A 12,657-nucleotide genomic window follows, 5' to 3' on the forward strand; every position below is an offset into this window, starting at 1 on the left:
GAGTCCATTTAAATTATTACCACTGTGCGTGTGCCTTTCTTTGAGAAAATGAAGCCAGGCATTTTCAGTAGGTGTGGAAAGAATGGTGACAGCTGTCCAGCAGGAAGGTTTAACGTCCATTCTAATGGGATTAGAGGATCAGGACACCTGTGGTAGAGATCACATGGACAGGCAACAGCAGGATTTGATGATTCGCCAACTTCCACGCAACGAGTGTAAAACAACGACGTTGCACGCTTCTGAGAAAAAACGTACAGAAGTAATCAGGTGCTGTACAAAATGTGTATTTATGCATAATAAACAGCCCTCGTCAATCCACTGCTGGATGCAAGCATTCCCACACTATGCCAGTAATGCTGGTCAGTGTGGGTTGGTGACCAATTGCCTAGAATCAAAACCGGGTTGTTGGGTTTTTGGCACAGGATGCTCGTCACTGCATCGCCACCGTCATGAATGTACTCCGATGGACATTATTTTGTAAGTCAAAATTGTACAGGATTATAATAAAATAGTTTATTTAACATGTTCGTGATACAGGGGAAAGTTAGTGCTTTTTTACGGACAATAAATAACACACAAAACATACTGATTTGAGGCAATGTGCAACTCCAAACTAATAACTGAAAGGTGAAAAGATCGGCTCATTATGACGATGGGGGAAAAAAACAAGAAACCCTATGTTACATGCGTAACAGTGCCGTTTATTCAAATAAATAATTTTTCCAAAGCAGTCATGTACAAGAAATTTGTTTTCAACTACAAAAATAAAAACCTTCAATGACAAAAAACACACACACGAGCTCGCGCAAACTCAGGAAAACACACACAAAAAAAACAATTCTCCCAAGCTTGGCTCAGCATTCAACAAAGCAAAGCTCTACCAAACACTACCTGCACGCAAAGGATTTTAAAAAAATTAAAGGCAAATAAGAAATAATATCTTGTTGCCACTTTGGCTTTCAACAACCTTTTTGTAAATCAGGACTACGCTGAAAAAGCGCCTTATAATTTATAAATAAATTAGTCATGAATAGCCACTTTCTAAACAACATATTTATATACATGGATAAAGGGTATTCCAGCTGCTTAGATTTTAAATAAAGCATGATCTTTATCATCGATATTTGTAATAAAAAGGAAATAAAAACATTAAACAAAAAAACATCTGCTCATACTATTATAAACCGTCAAAATACAAACAAAAATAGTGCACCTTGGTTTAAAGGGTTATTCTTCCAAAACATTACAACAAAGTATTAAGTGAATGTATAAAAGCAAGTGAAAAAATGAGTTTACAGTTATCACCTTTAAGGAGACATGCCTTAATGTTTACTGCTAATTTTAACAACCTTGATTTTGAGAAAATTTAAAATTATCCTCCAGAATGTTTTAATGAAGACAGAGTAATGAAAGTGTGCAAGGGATCAAAACATTATACAGGCCTTCATCAGAAACTGTACAAATTACAGCATTAACTCAGCTGTATTTATATAATTTTATATATCTATTTTAGACTTCTGGATGTTACCATGAAAATAATATTTAATAAAAAAAATTATATTGATAAAAAAGAAATCACTTTTAAATTATTTTATTCCATGGCTTAGAGCTGTACTTAAAATGAATAAACATCATATAGCTTAAGCATTGTCTTCAAGCTGTCTTTGCTACATCTTAAGATGACACTAAACTTCGAAAGAACACAAAAAAATCCCACAAAGCATACCCCAAAATAAAATTGCACAGTCTTGCCATGTTTTTTGTTTTAAATTAGTAATGTAAGTCGATGGACCAGCCTTTTAATTGGCCGAGGACGCTAGGCAACCCATATATCTGTGCCTTCCCCATGTAAGGTTTCCATCTGTCCAGTGCTAAAAATTGTCTTTCATTTGTCTTGTATTGTCGCCCTGAGTGTGCTGGCGCTCGTAATCGTCATCCAAGTCCTGAGCGCTCCTCTCTTCGGCAGTGGAAGCCTGGGACCTGAAATCACAAAATGTGCAGATAAGTAAAAAAAAAATTAATGGCAGATATTTTTTAGCAAAGGTGTTGACATACACAAAATAAATTGCATATATCATTAAAACCACAACTATTCATTGGTAATTGTCAATTTCCCAAAAACATCCAAAGCCATAGGGAAAAACATATCGCGTTCTTTATATCTAAAAAAAAATGCTTTAGCAAGAACAAAACTATTGCTGCATACTGCAATGGACAAGATGTGAAACGTGGTATAAGTAATATCAATATTTTCTGAAGGCTTTCTTTACCGAATAATTACTATCCCAATTGCTTGCAACTTTTTACACCTTGAAATTTAGGAAAATACTTCAGTAAACGTGGAGGTGTGGTGCTATCCAAATGCACCACAGCTCATACCCAAACACAACGCCAATTTGTAGCAGTGACCTTTCTGGGTTTAAGTTAAGAGCCGACCCGCAGTAACCCACTTGGTTAAAAAACTCAAAGGCTGCAAAGACCGAGCCTAGCCCAAGTGCACAGGGTACTTATACATCTTGAAGCACTTGTCGAACTAAGGAAATGAGCCACTCACTTCTGCATGGAAACAAACTCCAAATGTTTTCTTTTCAGATTGCCTCCATCGCCACTAAATCGCAGGATTTGTGCAACCAAAAAAAAGTTTTGTATGCAGGAATTGCATCTACTATGCAAATAAGCTCAACAAGTACAAGGACGGAAGCCTGTGTTCAAAGATGCTTTTTGATACATATTATACTTTATATGCACACACACACACATGAATGACAAAAGCCATTTGTAGCTCATCATATTAGCTTGTCAGCTTTTCGTATGTCCTCATTTTGCATATCACTACTCTGCAATCGTACTGTTGGTAAGCAATACAAAAGTGTTGAGTCAAATTTCTAACTTGATTACCACTTGTGTAATACAGTCAACCACACCAAGACTCATCATTACACCACCAAACTACTGATATTCAGTACTTACCGAAATGTAACATTAATGTCCCAAGAGAAGGGCATGGTATTTGACAATTAAGCTTTCATTTGAAAAAAATATCTAAATGATTCAAATCTCGAGCCACCAATGTTTCTATTCCCAAGTGGTTTGATCACATTTTTTAAAGTACACTAACTATAATTGTTAACAATACTTGTACAGCTAAAGTCACCATCTCATAACATGTTAAGTTCTGTATGTCAGGCAAATAACTCTGACGAATATATTTGTATATCAGGCAATGACGATGAACACTCTACGATTCCCCAAAATAGTAATACACTAAAAAAAAGACTACACCCCCTGCAATAACACTGGCTGTGCACATTAAACAAACACTTCTCCAGTGGAAGCCTATGGAATAAAAAGCCTTTCAAATACAACCTATTTTTGTAATCAGTCCTATTTAGTCCTATTGAGTGTTTTACTTAATAGGTGAACCTACGCAAAACTAAAACATTAGCTTAAAGTCAATGGCAAAGACAACCTTCGAGTGATTGTGTGCAAATTGAAAACAATTTACAATTAGGGCAAGGACTCAATATGTATACACATCACTCACCCGTACAAATTGGACAAAAGCTAAAAACCTATGGCAATAGAAAGCTGTGTGCCAGTTTTGTAGCAATGGCTTCGGCTCAAATAACTACAAGCCATTGCCGATATTCTTTCAGCCAATAAAAAGTTCCAAATCGATGTCCGATTGCCATATTGTTTCCAAAAGGTGTGGGGCATCCACTATACAACGTACTTGATGCACTTCAATGCCAGTTTTGTAGCAATGGCTTCGGCTCAAATAACTACAAGCCATTGCCGATATTCTTTCAGCCAATAAAAAGTTCCAAATCGATGTCCGATTGCCATATTGTTTCCAAAAGGTGTGGGGCATCCACTATACAACGTACTTGATGCACTTCAATGGGCACAACGCAGTGGTGCTAAATGGAATAGATTACGATCTGTAAAACATCAAACTATATATATAGGAAGAGTGCACCACATCCTTGGAAAGCAATACTCGAGCCATGGTTATGCTTGGCTTTGCATTAAAAGTATACAAACTGATTTTGCGGATTTTATATTCGTATGCTATGATCATTTAGTCATGCGTAAGCATGTGTGTGCATGCGCTTCGATGGCAAAAACACTGCACGACATTTATGCACGAATGCACACAGTACACATACACATGGCATACAGTGGCCAACTAATAAACACCCATGTGTGGACATAAACATGTAAAACCACATATAAACAGACATGCATTATTTACACACAAATGTTTCCCAGGTGCAGAAATGAAAGTTGCCTTTTCAGCTAGTAAGCACAATGCTGCATTCCATAAGCTTTCCATTTAAGTTATTAGCCGGATATGGTGTATTATGGGATTTTAAGCTGCAGTCTGCCAATAAAATGTAAACTTGCTCAAGAGGCCATATAGGTTGCATGGTATTCCTGTAGTGAGTACTGTGCCAGTAACGTAGAGCTTATGATCACAGTCATTGTCATTACATTTAACTCATCTTTGTGCATCTATATAATTATCAATCACGTAGATATGTGCATTGGGACGGTTTCCATTATATTACTAAATTGCATTATGAAGAAATTGGCGCATGCCACGATGGGGCATTTGTAGTGTCTGCTTACTGTGCAGGACACACAAAGCCACGTGCATGGCTAAGCTAAGTATCATCAAAGCTTGTCTAGACACAAGCCTTGGACACTGAAAACCCACATCTTTCAGGACGAAAAGAGTTTGGTAAATGCATGAACCCAAAGGAAAAAAAAAGACTCCTGTGTGAAAGCTTGCTTCTCACAGGCTATCATCTATCTCCACAGAACATGACATACTAAGCACGACAGTATATTTTTTATCCCCATTAAGAAGGCTCTGCAACTGATTTCATTACATAAAATGTGCTGTAGCGTTTACATTGTACATTTACAATTGTAGATGTAAACGTTTAAATAGCACCGGTAACGTTTGGTTACATTTACACTTTAAAAGTTGAATTAAGCAAACAAATACATCTTATCACTTGTGCTGCTTGACAGAGCAAGCCTGTGATGAAACCCCAAAGCTATTTTTTTAAACCCAATTTAATATACCACACTGGCCAAATTCAAGTTACTGATACTCATCCCAATAAACTGTAAATCAACCATCTTGCTCCAACACCAACACCCACAACGCTCATCTCTGCTACTCTCTTTACCCCTTCCTCAATACCCCCCCCCCATTCAATCCTGTTCAACCGCTCCCAGCAAACACACAACACACTTCCCTCTGCTTTGCATCTTAATCCATCATCATTTGTCAATCAAGACGTGTCAGTGCCGAGTGAATTAAGAGATAACCCCCCCACCACCAACTTTAGAGACCTTGTGCACTGGCAACAAATGCTTGGCAGGCACAAACTGTGATTTAAAGTTGATGACCGCGTGCCCTTTCTCTCTTAGCCGTTCGAACAAAAAACAAACAGCTGATATATGCAGTACGACAAAGAGGAGTGCTGACGTACACCACGACTTAAATGCATACAATATCCAAGGGTTAGAAGTCAAATTATTGTCATTCAAATGGGTATTCCAATCTTAATACGGTAAATTACTTATTAACTTTGATTACATTATTAACTTGCTGATGTTCAGTTTAGAAAATCCGACTCCTGTTGAGAATGACGTCGTCAGATGACAGCACTGATCGCTTACATTAAAGTCATGCTTAGCGTTTTGGGTCTGTACTCAATAACCGTGATAAAAAGAGTTTATCGTACAAGTGTTTTTTTCACGGAAGAGTCTCAATTTTATGTCCACTATTAGTCAACATTACTGATTAAGTAAATGGCCCAAAACTCACTTTCACCCACACACTTATCTTGTGGATGTAACGCACTACAAATCAAAACAATTAATAATGTACCATTCTCACACAACAATAATTCACTTGCCATGTACATGCGCTCTCAATAGCCATTGTTATAAAAAAATAAAATCCATTATAGACCAAAAAAGTGTCAAGGTAAACACTACGTCATCGCGTTTACAACAAATTCAGTAAAAGCTTTGGCACAATGAGCTGCAGCGAAATAGCGTAACTGTATAAACACAGCTCTAAATGACTATACGACACTATTTACTTGAGATTTCCAAGTGAACTATCTGACAAAAATTATATGGTTTAAATCAAGCATTATGAGCCTCAAATCTAGAGCAATATGGCAACATAGTACAAGGAGTTATACTTTCAAAGTGAATTTAGAATTAAGACTTTATATGCACACATTCATATGTGAACAAGATAAATATAACTGATAGCACTTTGTGAATCCAATGCTGCATGAAGGTCTCCCTACATACACCACGTTGGTCAATGGGAGTTGTTTGACGATATACTTCACAATAATGGTCAATTTGGGGTGATAAATCTGGGATGCCCATTCCAGTTCAGATATCGCTCGCCATTAATGTCAGCTATCGCCAGAAATCAAAATCGGGTCGCTAGGTTCAGATTGCAGTGTATTTATTAACCCCACTTGTGCCGCCGTTTTATACATGCAATATATATTTATACTGTAATATACTTGGTCGATTTCTTTGAGCGGTTATTGATAGAGACATTTACATGAAGGTGACAACGTTCCAATAATGACCTGAGCATCATTCGGATTCACCCTAAAGTCAATCACAAACATAATAGGTACACACGGGTTATAATACTTTAAAAACCATTGGTCTCACTCCTCTACAGATACAAAAACTCCCAGATCCTTCTGAGCTCACTTTACTCTCCCATAGATGCCCTTACATCAGCACCCAACAAAACTCAGAAATGATTACCGCAATACCAAAACTGCATCATTGTATGTGTCATGAACATCTATCAAGTACACGCAAGGCGGATGTTTAATAAACTTTTCAAAACACGCAGTTCTCGTATGCTGCCAAAAAGTCCTGCTTTCCAAGTCTACCCCACTCACTCATACAGATGTGACCTAAACAATGTGGAATATGTGCATCTGCCAATTGCGGGACCGAAAAAGTTGGACATTGGCGAGTCCTGTACCATAAGCAATTAAACATGTAAAAACTGCCATGGCAAGAGCATACAATAATCGTGTGAAAGCATTTAAATCTCAATTGCCACTCTATAAATCCTTTAAAGTTATGATGTGAAATATACGAATTAAAGTGCAATTTGATCAAACTCTGCATGTAAAATTAGGACAAGGCCATTTTTCAAAACTGCTTCTAAGTGATCATTCTTCTGTTTTCGTTTGGACGAAACCAATTTTACGTTAGCTCACGTAAGAATTGTTTGAAACACAATATTTACAGTTAAGAGAAGTGAGATAGGACAGGCCACGTCGCAAGAAGGCTTTTGATGGCTGGTGGATTGACACCAACAACGAAGTGACAGCCAAAGGAGGGAGCATGCTTGAAATGGACGTCCCTCGCGGACACGAATCAACTAAATGAGCTCATGTGCAGATGCGAGATTGTCGTGTGGCTTAACCGAGTTAGATGATGGCTAGGGGGTGGTGGCCTTTATCCAGCAGCAGCTTGATCATGGACACTGCTGATGATAAAGGTTCACTGATGTACAAGTACAAATCGTCACAAGTTTGGCGAGTCTTCTTGGTTCTTTCGGTAAAGTCACGTAGAATGGAAATAATAAAATAATACAAATAAAACATAATAAAATAATTCTCACGACGTAGACAGACTCTGTCTACTCGACAGACCTGCTCTCCACCTGAGGACGGCTGCTTGGGTTGTGGCCTAAACGTCGTGAGAATTATTTTATTATGTTTTATTTTGATTATTTTATTATTTCCATTCTACGTGACTTTACCGAAAGAACCAAGATGAATCCCTGCAGTCACGAAAGCTTTAAATCGAAATTTAAGTTTGGCGAGCTTCGAAAGGTGATAACACCTCGTTTACACGTGCAGTTACCGTGAAAGTTGGGACATCTCACTCTGGAGTCCACTCCTCACTGGCCACCACTCTCCAACCCAGGGGGATGAGGTGGACTCCCATCCGACTTATTCCTCTTGGGAAAGTATTCTGTAAAGAGCAACGGGTAGGTAGGAGGAGGGGGGGTAAAGCAAATGAATGAAGCGAAGCATGAACGTGTGATCTACAACGAAAAAAAAAGGGAGCCTACAGCTCAACATCACGCGAAAGCAAGCGCACACGTGTGCTGATGCTGGTTGCTACTGGGTAACTTCCGTACTACGTGGCAGACGGGCAGAGGTATTTAAACACGGGCCGGTGTGCGCAGACGATGCCATCCAGACGGCATCACACATGCCGTCTGCCCCTTTGAACTTGCGTGCACATTTATTTGTTGACCTCCCCCTTTTTTTTATGGCAGCACATCTGCCACTAATGCACGCGTTGAGTGTGCCCCCCCCCCCCCACAATATTACACACACACAAGCACGACATTGCGGACCCGCTTGCCAAACACAGAAACGACCGTGCGTGTATACACCAAGATGTACTGCACAGTTATCAAACATAACCCGGGAAGGTCACGTTAACAACTATGATTTATTCATAATTATTGCCCGGTGATGCTGGATGCAATTACCAGCGAAACGTCGTACTACTCCAAAATTGTAAATGTTGTGGTTTCACGCTTCAACACACCGGTGGGCTATAGCAGTGAACTATTTTGTCTTTTGTCAACGTGACACTTTTTTGCTGATTGGCCGTGTCGGGTGGTGGAGGGTTACGACACATTTATAAATAACGCGATCTAACCCAAAAACGTTGATTAGGAATAATATTGGTCGCGAAAGCCTACCGTGTTAAACTATAATTTAACAACTTTTGTTGTTGTTGTTGTTCCGAATACAAAAACCCAACACGCGCCGTTTAAGATTTGGAAGCAAAGATGACTTGGGGCTGTTTGTGAATAGGTGCAAGGCGGCTCGTGTTTATGTTTATAGTTCGGACTATGGGATAGGCTTGTTGAGAGACAGTAGAAAAGGGTTCACGTCCAGGATTATGTTGAGATGGAAATACGGGTTTGTGTTTGGGGATAAGTTAGGGCTCGTGTTTTGGGTTACACTTGAGAATAAAGGGTCTGTTGTTTATGGTAAGGGATAGGTTTTGGGATTATTGTTGGGGATGGATCGTGTTTTGGGTTATAAGTAGGGCTCGTGTTTAGTGTTTTTGGATCGTATTTGAACACATTTCAGTGAAGATTAGATAGTGATTGCAGTTATAATGCAGTTAGGGCTGGCGATTAGCGTCATTGGCTCTTCCAGTATTCACGATTATGGCAATGAAGTGTTCGGTTTATGGATAGCCTTTTTTGTTTATATTTCAATTATAGTTTTATTGTAGGCAGAGATGGTGACCAAAGTGAAATAAGCGTTCAGGTTTATTGCTAACCCGTACTTTGGATAGTGGTTATGATTATACAACTACTGCTTAGTGTTGTTAGGTACAGTATAGCTAATGTTCAAGGCTATCCTTAGGGATATTGTTCGTAATTTAAAGTTAGGAATGATAGTCTGTATATGACGAGGTGTAGTTTTTAGTGTTAGGGTCTCGTGTCAATATGCTCAGGGCTAGTTTGAAGGTTTGGATTTGAGCTAAAGTCTGTTTAGTCGTAGACTGTACAGCGAGTGAGTGCTATGGGCTAGTTTATTGGGTTATACATTATTACATTTTAGAGGGTAGGGTGAGAATTACTGGGGGTGATATTTACTAACCAAGATAAGATTAAGGTACACTATACAGTTATGGCGAGCGTTTGCAGTTACGCAAAGGGCCAGTGTTTTAACATTATAAGCTAGCCCCTTAGGGATACATTTTTAATTGCACCAAATTTTCTCAAACGAAACCAAACTCTCCCAGAGAGCTACAGAATCCCTGTCTCTGTGTTCACCAGGCAGGTTACCACTCTACACCACGTTACATCTCTCTGCAGAATCAACGTGCTCGCCCACTCGTTCTGCACTGCGTCTTTAAGATGCAGGTCACACTTTGGTCGCTCCACATTGCATGTTATATTTTTAAAACAAATACGAACTTCTGCGTTGCAATTGTGTGTGTGTACTGCGTGGTGCAAAGCAACTAACTTCTGTACCACAAACAAGTGAACCCCCAATCAAGACGTTGTGTCTCATGTGGTACTGTATAGTGTGTGCTGCACATGTTGTTGTTGTTATTGTTGTTGTTATTGTTCTTGTTACCCATGAGGGCCGAGCCCCGCTTGTGATGGCTGCACGCCTCGGGCGACTGCCTCGTCCGGTCGTGGCACGCGGAGGCTGAACGGTCCCGGGGAGTCATCTCGACGTCTGCAGATGACGACGACGAAGCTTCACCTCCTCCGGGCGAAGCCTCGGCACTGCCATCACCTCCAGAAGTTCCTCCACCAGCTCGTGATGCTCCATCACCTCCAGAAGATCCTCCACCAGCTCCTGATGCTCCATCTCCTCCGGCCGATGATCGTCCCCCTCGCCCAGGTTGTCCGTGTTCGTCTTCATCTCGAAGGACGCTCGTCGTGCCGAATGCATCTCCTCTATCGCTGCTGCTGCTGCTGTCAGTGTTCTTACTGCTGTTGTTGTTAGTGCTGTTGTTGGCAGTGATGGTGGTGGTCGTAGTAGCTGTGGCGGTGATCCTCTGGCTGTCATAATCATCATCACCGCGTGATTGCGGACGGCCACGTGGTGGTGATGATGCAGCCAATGCCGGTGTCAGGAGGCCAGGGATGACGCTCGAAACCAGTCCATGATTTCTGCTGCTGCTGTTGTTGCTGTTGTTGTTACTGCTGCTGTTGTTGTTGGACAGCGGTCTCGTCCGGTAACACCCGGGCACGTTCGCCCCGTCCATCGCCTCCCACTCGAATCGTCCTCGCAGCGGCCTCTCGGCCTCGAAGTCGAAGTTCCATCGGCGCCTGTGGTCCTCTGCCAGGGCGGCGAGGGTCTCCTTGAGCTCCTTCTCCACCTCGCCGCGCTCGGGGGAGCCGAACAGGCTGCGGCACACGGCGGCACGGGGAGGGGGCAGCAGTAGCAGCTCGGGCGGCCGGCGAGAGGGGCCCCGCACTGCCGCTGCTGCTGCCTCTGCCTCCTCGCCAGGGCTGCCCCCCACACTGCTGCCCCCATTGCTGCCCCCATTGCTGCCCCCACTGCTGCCCCCACTGCTGCTGCTGCCCCCACTGCTGCTGCTGCTGCTGGGGGAGACCCGCACCTCGGACATCATTCCTGCTGCACTGTGTGTTGTCTTGGCGAGATGTCTATGTTGTTGCCTGCTTGCTTAGTGTGTGTGTGTAATGTGCTTACTGTGTGTGTGTAATGTATATCTGTGCTGTGTGTGTGATGTATATCTGTGCTGTGTGTGTGATGTGTATGTGCTTACTGTGTGTGTAATGTATATTACTGTGTGTGTAATGTATATCTGTACTTACTGTGTGTAATGTGTATATGTGCTGTGTGTATGTAATGTGTATCTGTGTGTGTGATGTGTATCTGTGTGTGTAATGTGTATCTGTACTTACTGTGTGTGTAATGTATATATGTGCCGTGTGTGTAATGTGCTTACGGTGTGTGTGTAATGTGTATCTGTGCTTACTGTGTGTATATATGTGCTTACTGTGTGTGTGTAATGTATATCTGTGTGTATAATGTACTTACTGTGTGTGTGTATATCTGTGCTTACTGTGTGTGTGTGATGTATATGTGCCGGGTAGATGTGTATGTTGGTGTGTGTGTGTGTGCCTGTTGCAGTATGTTACAGTAGGTACGTACTGCGTGTGTGTGCCTAGTGTTTGTACCCTATTCTATTTAGCCCTTACTGAATGTTAGTATATTGTTTTGGTGTCTAATGTACGAGTCCACTGTGTACGGCTAATGTCATGCGCTGTGTGCCCTTATTGGCGTTGCAATTGCTGAACGAACGTGTAATGCGTACACGACTATACGAGCACTTCCACTGATAATCAACGTTGCTAAAAAAGATAGAACTCTGCTACAGACAGAGCCCTTCCCCTAACCTTGCTCTTGTTTAAAAATAACAACCCAAGTCAATTAGAATATAAGGATTGCTACTGCTGCTCCACGTATATCAGCGGCGTCGGAGGTGTTGGTGGTAATCACTGACATTTGAACGTCGTTCGTTGTCTTTTAGTTGTTCCAAACACAACCCATGCGTGAATGATCTTCCCTGCAAAAGCGAAACTTGATCCTGTGCACCACGTTCAGCAACACCGCCGTCTCCCCGCCTCTGTTGTTACAAATGAAAGTGCCAATGCACTGCCTCTCTTTCTTCTTCTTCCCACCCCCCACCACCACTACCTCCTCCCTCTACCACCTCCTCCTCCTCCACCACCACCTCCCTCCCTCCCCCTCGGCAGTGCTGGGAGAGAACACGTCTCTCTCTCTCCCTGGCGGTAGCAGTCATCTACCGAGAAGGTTAATTGTGAGTCCACCTTGTTTTAGTTGTTGTTGTGATGGCTTGACACAATTAAAAATTAATCTGTACACGGTGTGTCCCCCCCACCCCATTAAAGCAAACTGGCTAAATCGTGTAAGCCACCCCCCCCCCCTACAAAAAATGTGAAATAAATGTTGAATGTTGCTATGAATGATGTTTGTGTTGTTGTGTTACGAACGCGGAGACCCACACGAGCACCCAGAGTCCCAGACCCTGCAT

At 41.6% G+C, this 12,657-nt stretch overlaps 1 protein-coding gene across 1 annotated transcript; it reads right to left on the minus strand.

Moving 5' to 3' along the window:
- Window positions 1-680: 680 nt before the first annotated feature.
- CDKN1B (cyclin dependent kinase inhibitor 1B) lies at window positions 681-12,269 on the minus strand. Its single transcript, XM_078859034.1, has 3 exons — window positions 10,200-12,269; window positions 7,945-8,055; window positions 681-1,980 (listed from the first exon to the last, which is right to left on the minus strand). The coding sequence occupies exons 1-2, from the start codon at window positions 11,206-11,208 to the stop codon at window positions 7,982-7,984; spliced, it is 1,083 nt and encodes a 360-aa protein (XP_078715160.1). The 5' UTR covers window positions 11,209-12,269; the 3' UTR covers window positions 681-1,980; window positions 7,945-7,981.
- Window positions 12,270-12,657: the final 388 nt, after the last annotated feature.

The sequence above is a fragment of the Lampetra fluviatilis genome, chromosome 8, assembly GCF_964198595.1.
Source record: "Lampetra fluviatilis chromosome 8, kcLamFluv1.1, whole genome shotgun sequence".
In the NCBI taxonomy this organism is placed as follows: domain Eukaryota; kingdom Metazoa; phylum Chordata; class Hyperoartia; order Petromyzontiformes; family Petromyzontidae; genus Lampetra; species Lampetra fluviatilis.